The 16,323-nt window shown below is 36.1% G+C and overlaps 1 protein-coding gene across 7 annotated transcripts in view; it reads right to left on the bottom strand.

The window, feature by feature from the left end:
* CROCC2 (ciliary rootlet coiled-coil, rootletin family member 2) overlaps positions 1-14,059 on the bottom strand; it is a 108,105-nt gene extending 94,046 nt beyond the window's left edge. For 3 of the 7 annotated variants that reach the window (XM_081954441.1, XM_081954447.1, XM_081954442.1), the window contains exons 1-4: positions 13,877-14,059; positions 6,480-6,624; positions 5,144-5,289; positions 2,627-2,785 (exon numbers count right to left, since the gene is read on the bottom strand). In XM_081954441.1, coding sequence (XP_081810567.1) covers positions 2,627-2,785; positions 5,144-5,289; positions 6,480-6,624; positions 13,877-13,930 — 504 coding nt within the window. In that variant the 5' untranslated portion in view covers positions 13,931-14,059. Of the gene's footprint in view, positions 1-2,626; positions 2,786-5,143; positions 5,290-5,680; positions 5,931-6,479; positions 6,737-13,876 lie in introns of those variants that run through there. The other 4 variants (XM_081954445.1, XM_081954443.1, XM_081954444.1 and 1 more) reach the window with 4 other exon arrangements.
* Positions 14,060-16,323: the final 2,264 nt, after the last annotated feature.

Raw genomic sequence — 16,323 nt, 5'->3', positions numbered from 1 at the left:
TGTGGATATTAAGCAGAAGATGCAATAGGGAAGAGCTTTCACTTTCAGCAATATGACCCTCTAAATATTAGAAACTAGTCTTTTTCAAAGATCTTTCCTCACTCTATATCTACGGGGTACAGATTTTGGACAAACATCTTGTGCATACAGGAATTGATTGAACACAACTGAAGAAAATTAGCTTGGGAAGGCTGTTTCTTTGTTCCTCTACAAAATTCTGCTGAGATGAAAGGAAGGCTTTCATAAGATCCAAGCATCTAGTTAGCATTCAGACTGACTAAATACTCTGCTAAGGCATAATGTGGGGTGGGGTTTTGGTTTTTGGTTTGGATTTCTTTTAGTATGTGGTGCTAAAAACCTGTAAATCCCTATGGAAACTACTTCCAAATAAACCCCGAACTGATCTTTTGGTTTAATGGACTGGTACTATAACTGGCCAATGCTGGTACCTCGTTTCTTTAATTCTTCTCTGAAAGCCTACAAAGAGCTTTTTAGATAGAAAATATGTTTCCCCCTCATAGTAGTTGTTGTATACATCTTAAAAACAACCCATATGACAATTGAAAGCTTCTATTTGCACATCTATCTAGATTGCATGATTCATTTGGCAAATTATTTATTTAAATCATCCTTCCTCAATTTGGTGTCCATAAAACATATTACATTTCCATTATCATAATTTCTGAAATAGCATAGTTCAGGGGTTTTCAATCTTTTTTCACCACAGACCCCCTTTAAATACCTTTTGTGGCCACGGACAATGATCATGAACTCCCCACGACTTAACTAAAGATTTAAATCATAACATTTCTTCAAGTCTTTGCGGAACCCCTGTGATGACATTGCGCCCCCCCCCCACATCCCAGGATTCAGCGGGCCACAGGTTGAGAATCACTGGAATATTTTACAGGTTAAAGAGTACTTCAAATTCTGAAAGGGACTTTCAGGAGCAAGGAATCGGGACAATGTGTTAAGTTTCAGTTAAGCTTATTTATTGTTCATGTCTATCCACAAGAATCTAGTCAACTAAAGGTCAGCACTAAATTGGTGCTAGATAAGAGTTAGCTGAATTCAAGAGGGGCTGGATTTGGACCTCTTGTACGAACTTATTGACTTCAGACTAATTCCTCTCTTGACTCTGTCCCCAAGCTCTACCTGTCCTTCTCCTACACCAACATGAGGAATGCTGATTAAAACTGTTTTAATCAGCATTCCTCATGTTGGTGTAGAAGAAGGACAGGTAGAGCTTGGGGACAGTGAGGAATAATTTTTATCATCACAATTCTATTCTATTTTTTTCTTTTATTAATGATTTCAGTTTTTAATTCTCTTTCACAAAGAATAGATCAATGAAAAATGTATTATTGAATTAAATATAAATATAGTAAATACAAATTAATAAGCAAACTGAGTTTAAGCACTGGGTTTAAGCTTCTAAAAACTAATAAAGCAGTAAATATTTAGTATTTTTTCTGTAATCAAGGAGTGGAACCTATGATAGGACAGTTCAAAAACTTAAGTCTGTAAAGTACAGGAGCTCTATCAGGCAGGATTTTTAACAGAATCCTCTAATTTCAGAGAAGGGGCATGTTTAAGAGACAGAAGATGTACTTACAAAACAATGAAGACATTTTCCAGAAATAAATATAATAAATGTAAATATAACAGGGCATGTCAGCCTAACAAATTATTATTAGCTCATTCATTAATAACTAATAAGAAATATTATATTATTATTTATTATTAAATATTGTTATATTTCATAAGAAAATTACTAACTTGTTACCACTTGTTCCTTAGATATTATATATTTTATAACATCTAATATAATTATAACATCAATCCCACTGCAATTCTGTGACTTCATATTATGGTGATTTTATTATGGCACACACACACACACACACACACACACACACACACACACACACACACAGAGTATGTTTGCTGACACTTTATTTATATCAGTGATTGCATGACCTCTGATGCTATATGCTAAATAAATAAATAAAACCTGAATATTTATAAGCAAAGATCAGGAAGCACCTCCAATTCTGATCTTTTAGAACAGGGGTGTCAAACTTGCATCATCATGTGACGTATCATGACTTCCCCCCCTTCTTCACTAAACTGGGTGTTGGCATGGCCAGCGCATGATGAATCTGGGCCGCAGCCCACGAGTTTGACACCCCTGTTGTAGAAGGAAAACCTTATGCAAATTAGACTAAGTTCTCCTTTAGATTAACTTTCAATATGTTTGCCTTTATTGAATCCATCACTCATCTTAGATTCGGATTCATCTCTCTTGTATTAAGGTTTCTGATGACTTGCAAAATTAAATATAGTTTCATGATGAGTAATTCGGATGACTTGCCTGTCTTACTCAATGATAAACTGAACTAGAAAGAAAATAGTAGTATGTCAAATATGAATGTTGCTCCTATGCTAGCAAGCACTGCAATGGAAGGAAGCCAGAAGTGCTAGGGGTGTGTATTCTGAATGTTCAACAGAGGACCTCCCAAATTAATCAAGAACTACAGCACAAAGCCCCAATACGTTTTATCCTTATAAGCTCCATCAAAAGGATCCTGTCACAGGCACAACTGGCAGAAGTAATACCACTCACCTTGTTTTGCATCTTCTGTACTAGCTGCGCCTGATGCTGTTGCCCATCCTGGAAGGCTTGCATCTTACGCTTATGTGCTTTTTCATCCGATTTAAACTGCTGTCTCATCTGCAGGAACGCTGTGCTTTCTTCCTCCTCTGTTCGTTGTGCTTGCTGCAGCTACAGAAATAAACATCTGCTGTGATCCAATTGGCAAAACAAGGTTCCGGGTGCAAAATAGCAAAAAAGGGGCTGGTTTCTTAAAAGTTATGTAAGTACAATATACAATACAATAGTAGAGTTGGAAGGGACCTTGGAGGTGATATGTCAGGATCCATTTTCATGAGTTAAAAAAAATGGTTTACCACTTTTCTGACAATAAATTACAGGTCTGTTTCCAGGAGGACTTTCAAAGAACTTTCAAAATTTTTCTAAAATAAATTTTATTTGGAAAGTATCATACTCAAACACTCCATATGTCCAGGTGCGGTTGCATAGTTAGAAGCAGCAGCATATAAAAATGGAACTCATCTCATCTACCCTTGCATGTCTAGGGGGCTGTCAATGGGATATATTTGCACACTATTGACTCTCTACATTTACACTGCAGAATGTGAGTCTCAGTTGTTCCTGCCAAAGGGTTATCATTACAGTAGAATGCTAGAGGACTATTTTGCCATTCTAGTATGTGGATGATACAACAGTGATGGGCCTCGTTTGGGATGACAATGATGAGGCAGAAGGTTTGGTGAAAAAACTGCTTGACTCTAAAAGTTGGAAAAACAAAAAAGATCATTGTCGATTTCAGGAAAGGCAGGCATAGGCATACACCTCTGTATATTAATGATTCAGCTATGGAGGTAGTTAGTAGTATTAAGTTTCTGAAAGTGCAGCTAATGAGTAGGTTAGCTTGGTTGCTCAATAGTGAAACACTGGTGAAGTAGGCACAACAGCGACTATTTTCTGTGTGCATGAAAAGGGCACATCTTCCTTCCCCTATCCTTACTACTTTCTATAGAGGGACAATTGAAAATATCCTGTTGAATCTGTTTGGCTCAGAAGTATTAATGCTTTGGACAGAAATGCTGTGCAGAAAGTGGTGAGGACAGTGGAAAAAATTATTGGAAGTTAACTTTCTTCTATCCAGGACATGGCATACACTGCTTGAACAGGGTCTGTAGTATTGTCAGGGACATCCTCTCCATGACTGATTTTCATAGTTGCTTTCTGGGAGGAGGCTTTGTGGCATCCGAAGCAACTAAATTCTGAAATAGCTTTGTTCCATATAGGGTTAACCTTGTTAACTCTTAAGACTCCTTTTTCCATTATGTATTCAAAATCGATTGTGATTAATATAGTGTCATTTTGTATAACCTGGCCCAACCCTCTGGAATGACCTCCCCCCCGATATTAGAACTACTACCGACTTCCGCTCCTTCCGACAAAAACTTAAGACTCACCTGTTCCGATTAGCCGGCCTGGCCCATATATAGTTCTACTCTTACCTCCTGGCGGATATTTTATTTTGGGATAGTTTTTAGGGTAAATGTTTTTATAATTTTTTAAAATTTTAATCTAACTTAACTAAATTGTACAGTGAATCATTACTACCTCCTCCAGTCCTATATTGAATTTATTTATTTTGTATTTATACCATGTATATTTATTGTTCAATTATTTTAATATGCCTGTACACCGCCCCGAGTCTCTTTTGAGAGAGGGGCGGTTTAGAAATTGAATAAAGTTAAGTTAAGATAAAGATTATTGTTATCCTTGGGATGATGGCATTGTTTGATGGGAGAGTGGGGCATCAGAATTTCGTGTTAATGTGTGTCATTGTGTATATAGGTAAATGACAATAAAGGCTCTCTCTCTCTCTTTTAGGGGCCATTAGTACATGTAACAGTTTTGAAAGAAGATAAAGAAATTATTCATTTCTGCAATCATGACACAACGATTTATGTTAAGCCCACTTAAGGACAGATACAACTTTTTTCTTGAAAATAATTTGCTTGGCTTATCCAGTATGGGAAATACACTCAGAGATAACTTTTCATGTGCCATCTCAAAAAATCCAAACACATTTTAAAAAAATAGTTAGCTCCTCTTAAAAACACCGTATCTCGTAAGAACATATTTATTCATGGAAATGGAGAAGCTCTGCCAAATATATTATTCAAATGAAAACATGGTTTTAGAATTGTATAAATATATGCCACATCCATTATATCAATTAATGCAAATGCTTAAAAATTCAGAGTTAATCTGTTAGCAAAAACAAAGAACAAATGCAAATATAAGAGTATTAAATCCTTAGGACTTTATGCTGCTGTGCTAGTTTATTAACAGTTTATTTTTTGCTCTAAATTAATTTAAAGAAATATGTTCTGTAATATTCTTGTGCTTCCTATAATTCATCTATAATACATGAAATATGCTCACAACCAGTAAAGACTTATGATTACTTGAATGTAGGTTTCCACTTCTTTCAATAGACCTTTATTCAAAAATGTGTTCATTAATTTACGTAATTCTTACCCTTTCACTAATAGCTTGATATTTACTAGACAACTCATCCTTCTCTGCACGAGTGTGTGCCAACAGGTCCTGAAGGCGAGAAAGTTCCTTCTGCAATAAGTGGTTTTCTTCTTGCATATTGGTTGGAAGGTCTGTTTTTGATAAACCTGGAAACATTAATCAATAGATTATGGCAAGTCAATCAACCAGTGGCTTGAAATCAATGCAGTATTGTTATTTTAGCTGGAGGTTTGGCCTTATGCATATACACAGATACCACATACTCTTCTTTTTAGGAAGCAGGAACACGGATAATTCTCTTAGCAATGTAATTTCAACAATAAATAGATTAGAACACCGGTGCTTAACATTAAAAAGAATAAGCTGGTATTTTGGATTTAGCAAATATTTGACATAAATAGGGATGGATGATAAATCTGTTGCATCAGAACTTGATTAGACAGACTACATCAAAGCAACCTCAATTTATAGAACAATTTGAATATAGAATAATTTGAAAATGAATATAGTAGAAAAGATGTTCACAAGGATGCATACCTACAGAGAAATGCACATGAAATGATGTTAAATGTCCATAGACATTTTCACATAGTTTCTGAAATTTGCAAAATTGAGAACCTAAGGAAAACTAAGCCTGGAAAAAAAATATATCAACCCAGCCTTCAGGTTTATGGTATATGAAGACTTGCTTCCTTATTTTGAATACACATTCTTCTTGAAAGAGCCCCTGAAAGAGTTTGCTGTTTCCAGTTTCATAGAACCTCTTATCACAACTCCTTTAGCCTTCCTGTAAAAAAAACAAATGAGAAGTAGTTGTGCACTAAAACTATTTTGCTAATGACTATAAAATATGTGATGGGTACTGAGCATCAACATGTGTTTTGTCCTTTCCACAATAGACCTGAGATGTAATGTTGGTCAATTTCTACATTCCCTCGTTGGTCAAGTGGAGGAACTGCTACTCATCTCTTGGTGCAATCAGGATCACTGTAGGCTATTATAGAAATGGCTTATGCTCGTTTAAGGAGTGATTGGGAATGACAGCGCAGAAATGGATCCAGTCACTTTTCCAAGTCAACAGCCACCTAATTGATACTCTGCCATGGAACCAGAGGAAATTAAACATTTTACTGGAAAGAATAGATGACTAGCTCTCTTTTTACATTCTTTGTGAAGGAAATTCTGGGAGATACTGGAAAAACACATCCAATACACATCTGGTTAGGAAGTCAATCCACTCCTAGTATCAATTTATGAGTTTCTGCCTTCTGCCATTTCCTTGCATTTAAATCCACACACATCAACTGTTAAAGATATGTCCAATTTAAGGCAGTACCTGATGGATCAGATAAACTTTCTGTAATAATCTGTCGAATTCTGGCTGGGATCGTTACAGGTGCAGCCTTTTCTCCTTCCCCTCGCACAGTCAATGCTTTGTCATCTCTGCTTGCTCTGGGATGAAGTACTGTATCTTCTAGGGTCTGAAATACACTCAAACATCAAAGCCAGGCTGAAAAACATGTTGGATTTTAGTCAGCCATTGATGGAAGATGGATTACTTGGAAACACTCCTCCATACCTATGAGTGAAGATATATACAGGCATGAAGGTCTCTCTCTCTCTCTCTAGGTTTCTATGGTTGCTGGAGTTCTGCACAACCTGACCTCCAGGATTCATGGGAATTTAGTTGCATAGTCTTACTCTTCTCAGTCAGCAAGAGGTGGGGCTGGGGAACTTTGCAAGCTGGGAGTAGAGCCAGCATCATAGCTCAGCTTTACCCTCTCAGTTTAGTATGCATTCAGCTTGTCTAAACTCAATGAAAGGAATGAGTTTAGGCATTGCACAAGATCTGGGCATTTGGACCCCAGCCCTTTATCATCATGTTGATGAAGCATCCTAAACTTAACCACAGTAAAAATATTACTTTAAACTTGGAATATGTAAAGACTTTGCTATACAGTAGCTATGGATGAAAGAAAGGGAAGCCTCATGAATATGTCGTATACAAAAGGCTAGTAGGGCATGCTCATGCCATAGTTAGGGGTGTTTCAGAATAAGTCTTTGGTAGAGCCAGGACTAGTAAGTAATTAGATGAGAGAATTCCAGAGAATACCTGACAAAACTCAGATTATTATTTTTTAAAAAACAGAAAGCACAAAGGGCAAACGACTTCCTTACAGTTATCTCCTTGTGTTGTGTATGCCATATAGTACCTATTTAATAGTAACTATTAAACTTTTAATGATCAGTACAAAAGAACATTTTGGCAGTGCCAAACAGGAGTTCCTTTAGAGAAATGTTTTTAGACAAAATATTACATATTTGTACTTTGACTCTAAAACATTTTTGAAGGAAAACTGAGACCATTTACTAAAAAAAAAAATGCAAATGGATTTTACCACAGAATAGTGTAAGGGACCAGATGAAGACATTCAGAATCTACCTCTGATTTTAAAGTCATCTTTTCCTTTAAGTATTTTGCCCCTTTAGTTCACAATTTTTTGTAAATCACGAGTTGTTTTCAATTCACTTAGCTTTACACATTATGTCTGTTGACCAATTTATAAATTTTTACAAAGTTAAATAATTACTGTGCTTTGTTTTGGCTTTATAGGAATCTTTTATTTTTTTACTTTTTATCTATGCCAAAACACATGTAATATACTAAAGAATGTTCATGTTCCTTGTTGATATTCCCTTGGTATTTATTATAGCAACATTCTTATCTGTGGTAATTAAGCTAAACAAATACATATAAGAACACTGTTTTTAAAGAAATACATTCATTTATATTAAAACATGAGACAATCTTATTTTATACATACTGAATTAGTTAAGGCATATATTGTCTAGTATATAATTGTATGCATATTGTAAGTATTTTATATACTAATATTTTCGGTGCTGGTTTTTTTGTTTTTTGTTTTGCTTTTGAAAAGGATTTCATTTCTATAACATGTTGGACTCTAATGAAATTATTATTATCCTGGCATTTGGGATTCTTCTCTCTGTTATATTCCATCAAGACATTATATCAACATACCACTACTGAAAATGGTGCTCTAGTCCTTATATTTTTTATCTGTAAAATTTCAGAGAGTGCATTTTTGGTCAAATAGCAATATTGTTGCTATTTGAAATATATTATTCCCTGATGTGTTATGCCTTTAAAGTTCAGGACAAGTACAGAAGAAGAGTTTAATTTATCCCAGGAGATGCTAGCAATTTATGACTCTCTTGTGAAGTAAGATGAGATTTGGTGTTTAAGCAGATTTCAGTGAATAGAAACATTTCTCATCTTGTTGACAAAGGTACCGCATCTGTCTGTATAATGATGCTGTAACAATGCTACTTTGTGTTTATAGGGCAAGAATATTTTGGGTACTATTGTAATGAAATAAAACACAGTACAGGTACCAAACCACTTCTGTATTTAAAAGTCTCTCCTGGAAATTAAAAAAAGAAAAGAAGATCAAGAGGCTGGTGGCAATGTGCGTTATGTGCTTATGTAATTCTGAATTTTGTCTCTAATGATCTCTCAATTTCTGGGATTTCTATTACCTCCCTTAAAATAATAAAGGTAACAAATCAAACTGGGTCTTTACTATCATAGGCCATCTAAGGGATTGAGGTACAGACAATTATTAGGAAGAAAAATAAAGTAAAAAACTAAAGTGTAAAATGTAAAAAGGCACATACTGTATATCTGAGACGTAGACAGTATAAAAGATTAAAAAGTGAGAATCTAAAAATGAGAAGTGTTAGGGAAGCCTTTCTGTATGCAGTGTGACAGAAATAATATAGCAAACCAGGTGTTCACTGAATGTAGTTTAATACACTGAATCCCAAGCACAAGTCAGAAATCATCTGACAAAGAAATGCTTCTCCTTCTACTAACTAGCATACAAACATAGCCATTATTCTACTCTTATGATTACTGAATGCCAGGGGTAATTTATTAACAAATTGGAACAGGGGGGAAAAGTGATTTTGTTTTGTGTTTAGAGGTTTGCAAATGTGACCGCTTGTACGGCCTTCTGCGCATGCGCTTTTGACAAAAAAATTGGATCCCCTAAATGGGATGCTGTAGAGAAAAGGTGGGTGGATGGGGCCACCCGCGATTTCCACTACCAGTTTGGCCTAACTGGTCCAAACCAGTAGAATACTACCTCCGATTTGATATATGCAAAATCAACAGTTCATTGATTTTTTGCTCAGACACATCTAGATACTAGAATTCTCTGTCAATATAGTTTGTTTTGCTATAATTGCAAATTTGGACTCAAACGAGGTGTAGTGTGTTATCCAGATCTGATCTCTGCTATATTTTGGAGATTTCACTTGTTTCAATAGGTTGACATAATACTATCCCTGAGAAACTTAGAAGCATGTTGTATTAGGGATGTACTCATTGTGTTTGCATGCACATGTGTAGTCATAGATGTATTATCTACTTATTGTCCTATCATGAAAAAGAAATGTAATTATATAACCATCTGTAAAATCAATGTACGTATATTTTCTAGGTGTCATTTTTGGTATGGGATGGGGACAGATTGAACATCTTATTTGATCTCTTAATCTTTCTCAAATACGAGTAAAATAAAGATAACTGTAAAGAAACAACCCAAAGGTTATGTTCTAATTAAATACTACAATACCCCAGCGTTTTTCAGTCTCAGCAACTTTAAGATGTGTGGACTTCAAATCCCACAACCTGGGGAATTCTGGGAGCCGAAGTCCATACATCTTAAAGTTGCTGAGATTGAGAAACATTGCACTAGTAACATAAGGCATATGATAGCTAAAGTTGTAAAATTTGCAGGAAAAAGAACCCTGAGGAATACATAGTTTTGTAAGGGAATCATCTCCCTTTAGCAACTTGTACGGTTCATTCTAAATCATTTTAGCCTTTCTGCTTTTGAACATAACAGATGCTGTGCTTGAATATAAAAAATGCGAGAGTTGCAAAAATGCCAGTTGTATAACTGTAACAGTCAATCTGCCTATCAGCAAAGCCACGGATTAAAAAAAATAGTTTGGTAATGAGTTACAGCTGTACCACGGAGCCTCTGAAAAGGGACCATGGAGAGAGCTGCACCCTTTGCAATAGGGGAAAGGCAGGTACAAATGGGGCAACTATGGAAAAAAATAAATCCAGTCGAAGTAACAGCAACACTGTTCATTCACAAAAAGTGAAAGAAAGAGCTACCCACCAATAAGTATCACACAAATATAATCCTTGTGTAACTTTGAATTGACATACTTACCAATTGTTCACTTAGTCATAGCTTATAAAATTAATCACCGTATTTTTCGGAGTATGAGACGCACCAAGATTTTGAAGAGGCAAATAAAAAAAAAGTTTTTGCAATCTGCAGATCTCCCAAAAATGGACCGTTTTTCATTAAAATGCCCCCCCTTTTTTCAAAAATAGGACATGAATAGCATTTAGGAGGCTTGTAGAGTGCTCCTGGGGGGGTGGCCTCCCAAAACTGAGCAAAAAATGCCCATTTTTCGCAAAAACTGCCCCTTTTTTTCAAAAAAGGGGCATGAATAGCCTTTAAGAGGCTTATTGAGTGCTCCTGGGGGTTGGCGGAGGGGCAAATTTGAGCAAAAAATGGCCCATTTTTCGCGCATTTCTGCCCTCCTCCTGCCCCCAGGAGCACTCTGACAGCCTTTTAAAGGCCACTTTGGTGAAGGGAGCGGGATTTCAGGAGGCAAAAAAATGTTGTACTCAGTGTATAAGATGCACCCAGATTTTCAGCCTCTTTTCTGAAAGAAAAAGGTGCATCTTATACTCCGGAAAAAAATGGTATTCTATTAGTTATGCTGAACAATAAGTGAACTGTTTCTTGGTTGGGTTCATAAAGGTAAAGGTTCCCCTCGCACATATGTGCTAGTCGTTCCCGATTCTAGGAGACAGTGCTCATCTCCATTTCAAAGCCGAAGAGCCAGCACTGTCTGAAGATGTCTCTGTGGTCATGTGGCCAGCATTACTAAGCACCAAAGGTGCACGGAACGCTGTTACCTTCCCAGTAAAGTGGTCCCTATTTTTCTACTTGCATTTTTTACGTGCTTTCAAACTGCTATGTTGGCAGGTTGGGTTAATACAACATGCTAAATAGCTAGAATGCTATTTGGTAGTTTGTAGATTAGTACAGTGGAAAGCTGACATTTTATTTTCTATGACCAACATAGGTTAATAATAACTGTGATCACATCATTAATATCAAATGTATTACATTTCAATTAGGATAGAAAAACTAGTTACAGCGCAAAAGGTTTTATGTTCTACTCTGGAAAGTACCCTTTTCGATAGGAATCATAAACTGGCGGTTATGTTAAACAGTTGTACAGGTTGTCCTCAACTTACAACCACAATTGAGCCCCAAATTTATGTTGCTAAGTGAGAAATTTGTTAGGTGAGTTTTGCCCCATTTCCGACTTTTCTTGCCCCATTTGTTAAGTGAAGCATTGGAGTTGTTAAATTAGTAACATGGTTGTTAAGTGAGTCTGATTTCCCTCGTGACTTTGCTTGTCAGAAGGTTGCAAAAGGGGATCATGTGATCCCGGGACACTGCAACTGTCATAAATATTAGTCAGTTGTCAAGCATCCAAAATGTAAATCACATGACCATGGAGATGCAGTAATGGTCATTGAATGTGAAAAATTGTCATAAGTCACATTTCCAATGCTGTTGTAACTTTGAACAGTCACTAAGTGAACTGTTGTAAATTGAGGACTACCTGTACTACACGTACAGCAGAATGCTCAATTACATTTCAAAGATTTCTTGTCCCCTTTTTCTAAGAGCAATCTAATTTAAGTACTGTATTTAAGAATTGGCTCCTTTGGAGTCCTTCACAATTAACTAAAGCTTGCTTATGTTATTTCTATTGAAAATACTGGTTTAATAACAGTTCCTGGGTTTATACAATATAATGGTGGAGTCTGAATACTGGTTAAGCAGATCTAGCCTATATATGTTTATTCTGAACAATAGAGAGAGACTTGCAACTTATTTGCAATTATTTAAAGTGGAATATGTGTGAAGAATCCAAAAACTGCCTTTCTAAACACTTTTTGAATACTGCTAAAATTAGAATGTACCCTCCAAGGTTATTATTTGTTTTGCAAATTATTCTAGGAGAGGATATGTGTTTGGTTTCATCTGTGGTGATCTAGTTTTATATTCCCAACAGAACTGTACGCTGTGAATGAGAAGTTTGAATTGCATGCATCTGAATTCTACGTTCACTGAGAAGTCTAGTTAAATTCAATAAAAATCATTGCAAAGTTTAAAGCACTATGAAATTGCACCCCAGAGCTGCAATAGTTTCTATACATGATTGGGAATGAGTCCCATTAAACACAATGTGCTTCCTGAGTAAACTTGTATAAAAGAATGCTGCTGTTAATTGTTTCGTTACTTGGAAAGCAATTTTCTTGCACTCACTACTCTTTTGTTCTTAATCTCAATCCTTAAATCGTACTGCCCTCTAGCGTATTTAAAATATTGACAACTCCATAAGATCCAAGGCAACTTTACTCCATGTAAGAAAAAAGAACTACTAATTGTTACTGATGTTACCGATTATATTTTTAAACATCAGGGCATACAACATTTGACAAAGCTTATGACTATATAATAAATATCAAGTGCTCTTTAGATTACAGATAGTTTGAAGATAAATAACATTGATATGGCTGACTCTGGATCATAGTAGTAGGCATAAGAATGTATTCACATAATACGTTAACCTATGGTTAATTTACTTAATTATGCTTTATTGAATAAACAAAATTGAGTGATTTATAAAGCCTACTAACCTAAAAAAAACCTCAGCCCTTTTCCCATAAATCAAGTGACAAAGTAAAATAATTTTGTTTACAATATACAAAACTACAAATAACTAAACTACTCTCTACTTTAAGATGTTTACCAGCAGAATCTTTACTAAGTATGGCCCCATGGTTTCTATAAACTATCTATTGTAATACTTGACACAGCTTTCCTGCATTCCAATTTAATTTGGCCATGATATCAAACTTTTCTTATAAATGTTCCATATAGAAAAAGTATGAGAAATTAATCTTGTTCATACAGCTTCTCCCTTTAATTTGAAATTACTTAAGAAACCATAGTCTATTTCCCCTTTCCAAGCCCTCAACATTAATATGTATATGGTCCTTCACTTACATTATTCTCACATTAACGGGGTAAAAGATATTGCAGCTCATTACACTCCAACAAACCTTGAGACTGAGAGAGTAGAATTTGGAATTATTGACTCCTAGGTCAATATTCTAATTATTACACTGGCATTTGCATCAAGGGACTAGTTAAACTGAAACCTATAGACTAAAGTCATTAAAATCATTAAAAGTTATTACAGTCTTTTTAAAAAAAAGCAAACTTAGCATTCCATCAGCAGTATTTTCTCCAGAAAAAAAAAACGCAGGGGAGTACACTAACCTCCCACTCCCCTTATTTCACTACCCAAGCTGAACATCTGAATTATGCCTTCCCTTCCTTCGCCTCCCCTCCCGCAGGTGTTCCTTAGGAATGGAATATTGAGAGGTAGGAGTGGGTGAGCTTAGTCCTGTTTTACTTTGAAATTAATCTATTAGAACACTTTATTTGGCCAAGCGTGATTGGACACACAAAGAATTTGTCTCCGGTGCAAGGGGGTCTCCGGGAGGTATTAAAAAGCTGCTCTTTCACTAACCTGGATTGCGGCTTCCAACCTTAAGCTTGGCTTCTCCACATTTGCCTCGCTCATCGCTCAAAACCGGGCCGAGCCCGAAGAGGGAAACCAACGCTAGCCTAGCAAGACTTCTCGCTACATGCAGAACAAGAGAAGTGCATGCATATTTGTGTCCCAACTAATCCGGTGTCAGTGACTGTTGATCCTTCTTCGCTACCTTTTAGAACGGAGGAGGTGTGTAAGAGACCTGGCTCAAGTTGCTAAGGCAATGAGAACGCCGAGTCCCCCATGTTGTCATAGAAATAGAATGCACCCCGGGGTTGCCACGGTGACAAGAGACGCGGCAAACCGAACTGATTTCCTAGGTCAGGCTGCAGAGAGAATGGGAGATATTCTGTTCACAGGACAATTGCACGTTCTCTAGAAGACAATCTGAACCAAGAATCACATTCACAGAACATTCGACACCACCTTTTACTATTCTACACGACAGTATATTTAGGCGGAAACTTTAGCGATTGAATCTTTTTTTTTTAAACAGTCATTTTTGGGTGCAACGTTAATCTCATGTCCTTATTAATGCGTCATAGTTATGCAGGATATTCTAGGAAATATGCTTGATTAATCATACTACATTTTATTTCCATATTTATGATGGGGATAATTAAATGTGTAGACAATTCGTGAAGAATTTATTAGCAGTATTTGTGAAGTGGCTTTCAACATAAATATTAAATCAGTGTACCTCCAGCATTTGCATTCATTAAAAAAAAATTTTTTTTAGGCAGCATGTGTGGGTCCATATGTTTCCTATTGAGCCATAATTTCCATAAGTCTTATTAGCATAAGCCATAGCTGTTGGGAGCTGAAGTCCAATTTACCTGAAAGATAGCAGATTGGAAAAGACTGCTCTAAGGAATCAATTGCCGTATAGACAGTATTTCCTTTTTCTTGATATTTCCTTTTTTTAAAAATACAGTAAATACATCAAGGTCTGGCACTTGAGTACTTTTTAAAAAATCAAAATCAATGTTATGAGGCTGTATTCTTTAAAAAATGAATTAAATGCAAAGCAAAACATAAAAAGATAAACATTTTAAGTACATTATATAAAATCACTAGCGTATAACGTTCTTGAAGACAATGTGATATAATGCAATCTTAGACTGGTTTTCTCATAACTAAAACACTTGTTTCTCTTGTGATATTTTTACATAACTTTTTAAAATTTAGTAGATTTAATTTTGTTTGGTATCTGAGGTTTTTTTACATTGATATATGTTGTAAGTAGCAATTGATTGATTAGCAAGCACATACATTTTGTCTAGGATAGCCTGCCCCTATCTAGATCTTTCTGATCTTCAGAAGTGCACTCTTTGTTAACTGTAACTGAGTCCACCCACCTTGCTGTTGATCATCCTCTTCTCCTTTCATCTTTCCCAACATTAGTACCTTCACCAGAAAATTTGGTCTTTGCACAATATGTGTAACAGGGTACTTTAGGCCTGGTTATTTGTAGTTCCAGTGAAAGTTCTGAGTTGATTTGTTCAATGATTCATTTTATTAATTTATTTATTCAATGTTTTTATAGGGCTTCCAACTCAAACAATGAGACTGGGTGACATGCAACAAAAACCAAATAGTAAACAGGAAAAAAAAAACCATAGTTACTCAACATTTAAAAAAATCAACTCAACATATAAAATATGAAATGGAAACTGAACACACTAATTAAAACAACCAAAAGGGGATTCCATTCAACTGGACTCCAATGGCTTTGGGGGGGGGGCACTAGGTTTTGATGGCTTATAAAACAGCAAACAGATTTGGGGTGACTATTGTGTATCAGGGCAGCAGAGTGAGACCATTAAAGAGCACAGGGACATCCATCAAAAAGGTGCATTAAGACGGCAAAGTTTAACAGAGATAATGTAGAAAATGTGTGATCCCGATGGAAGTGTGTGAGGTGGATAGATGGTCTTCGGAGAAGGTGTCCCACAGGTAATCCAGTCCCATGTCATGTAGGACTTTAAAGGCGATAACTGACAGCTTAAATTGCACCCAGAGACCTACTGGGAGCCAGTGCAGCTTGCTGAGTAATTGTGTCACATGGGTGTAACAAGCTGTGTCTATAACTACCTGCTTTACTGCCTTCTGGATCAACTGCAACTTCAAGGACAGCTGTATGCAGAACATATTGCAACAGTCCAAATGTGAGGCCACTAAGGTGTAGGTGACCACCTCAATCATTGCACAATCATAGGAGAATTACCCTTGGCAGTATTACTTTGATAGCCTATTTATATTTAATTAGTCCATAACCCATAACCCAGGAGTTAAGTTGATGTATACGGTTTTCCTTTACCACAAAGTCTGTTTAGATGGTGATTACTGTTGTGATGAGCTTTGTGATTGAGTGGGAACTGAACACTGGGTCAATACAGCTGGATTAGCCCCACTTTAATCTG

The sequence above is a fragment of the Natrix helvetica genome, assembly GCF_964273705.1.
Source record: "Natrix helvetica genome assembly, chromosome: 5".
Lineage (NCBI taxonomy): Eukaryota > Metazoa > Chordata > Lepidosauria > Squamata > Natricidae > Natrix > Natrix helvetica.
The sequence above is the reverse complement of the archived record's forward strand: the minus strand, read 5'-3'. Positions and strand labels throughout refer to the sequence as shown.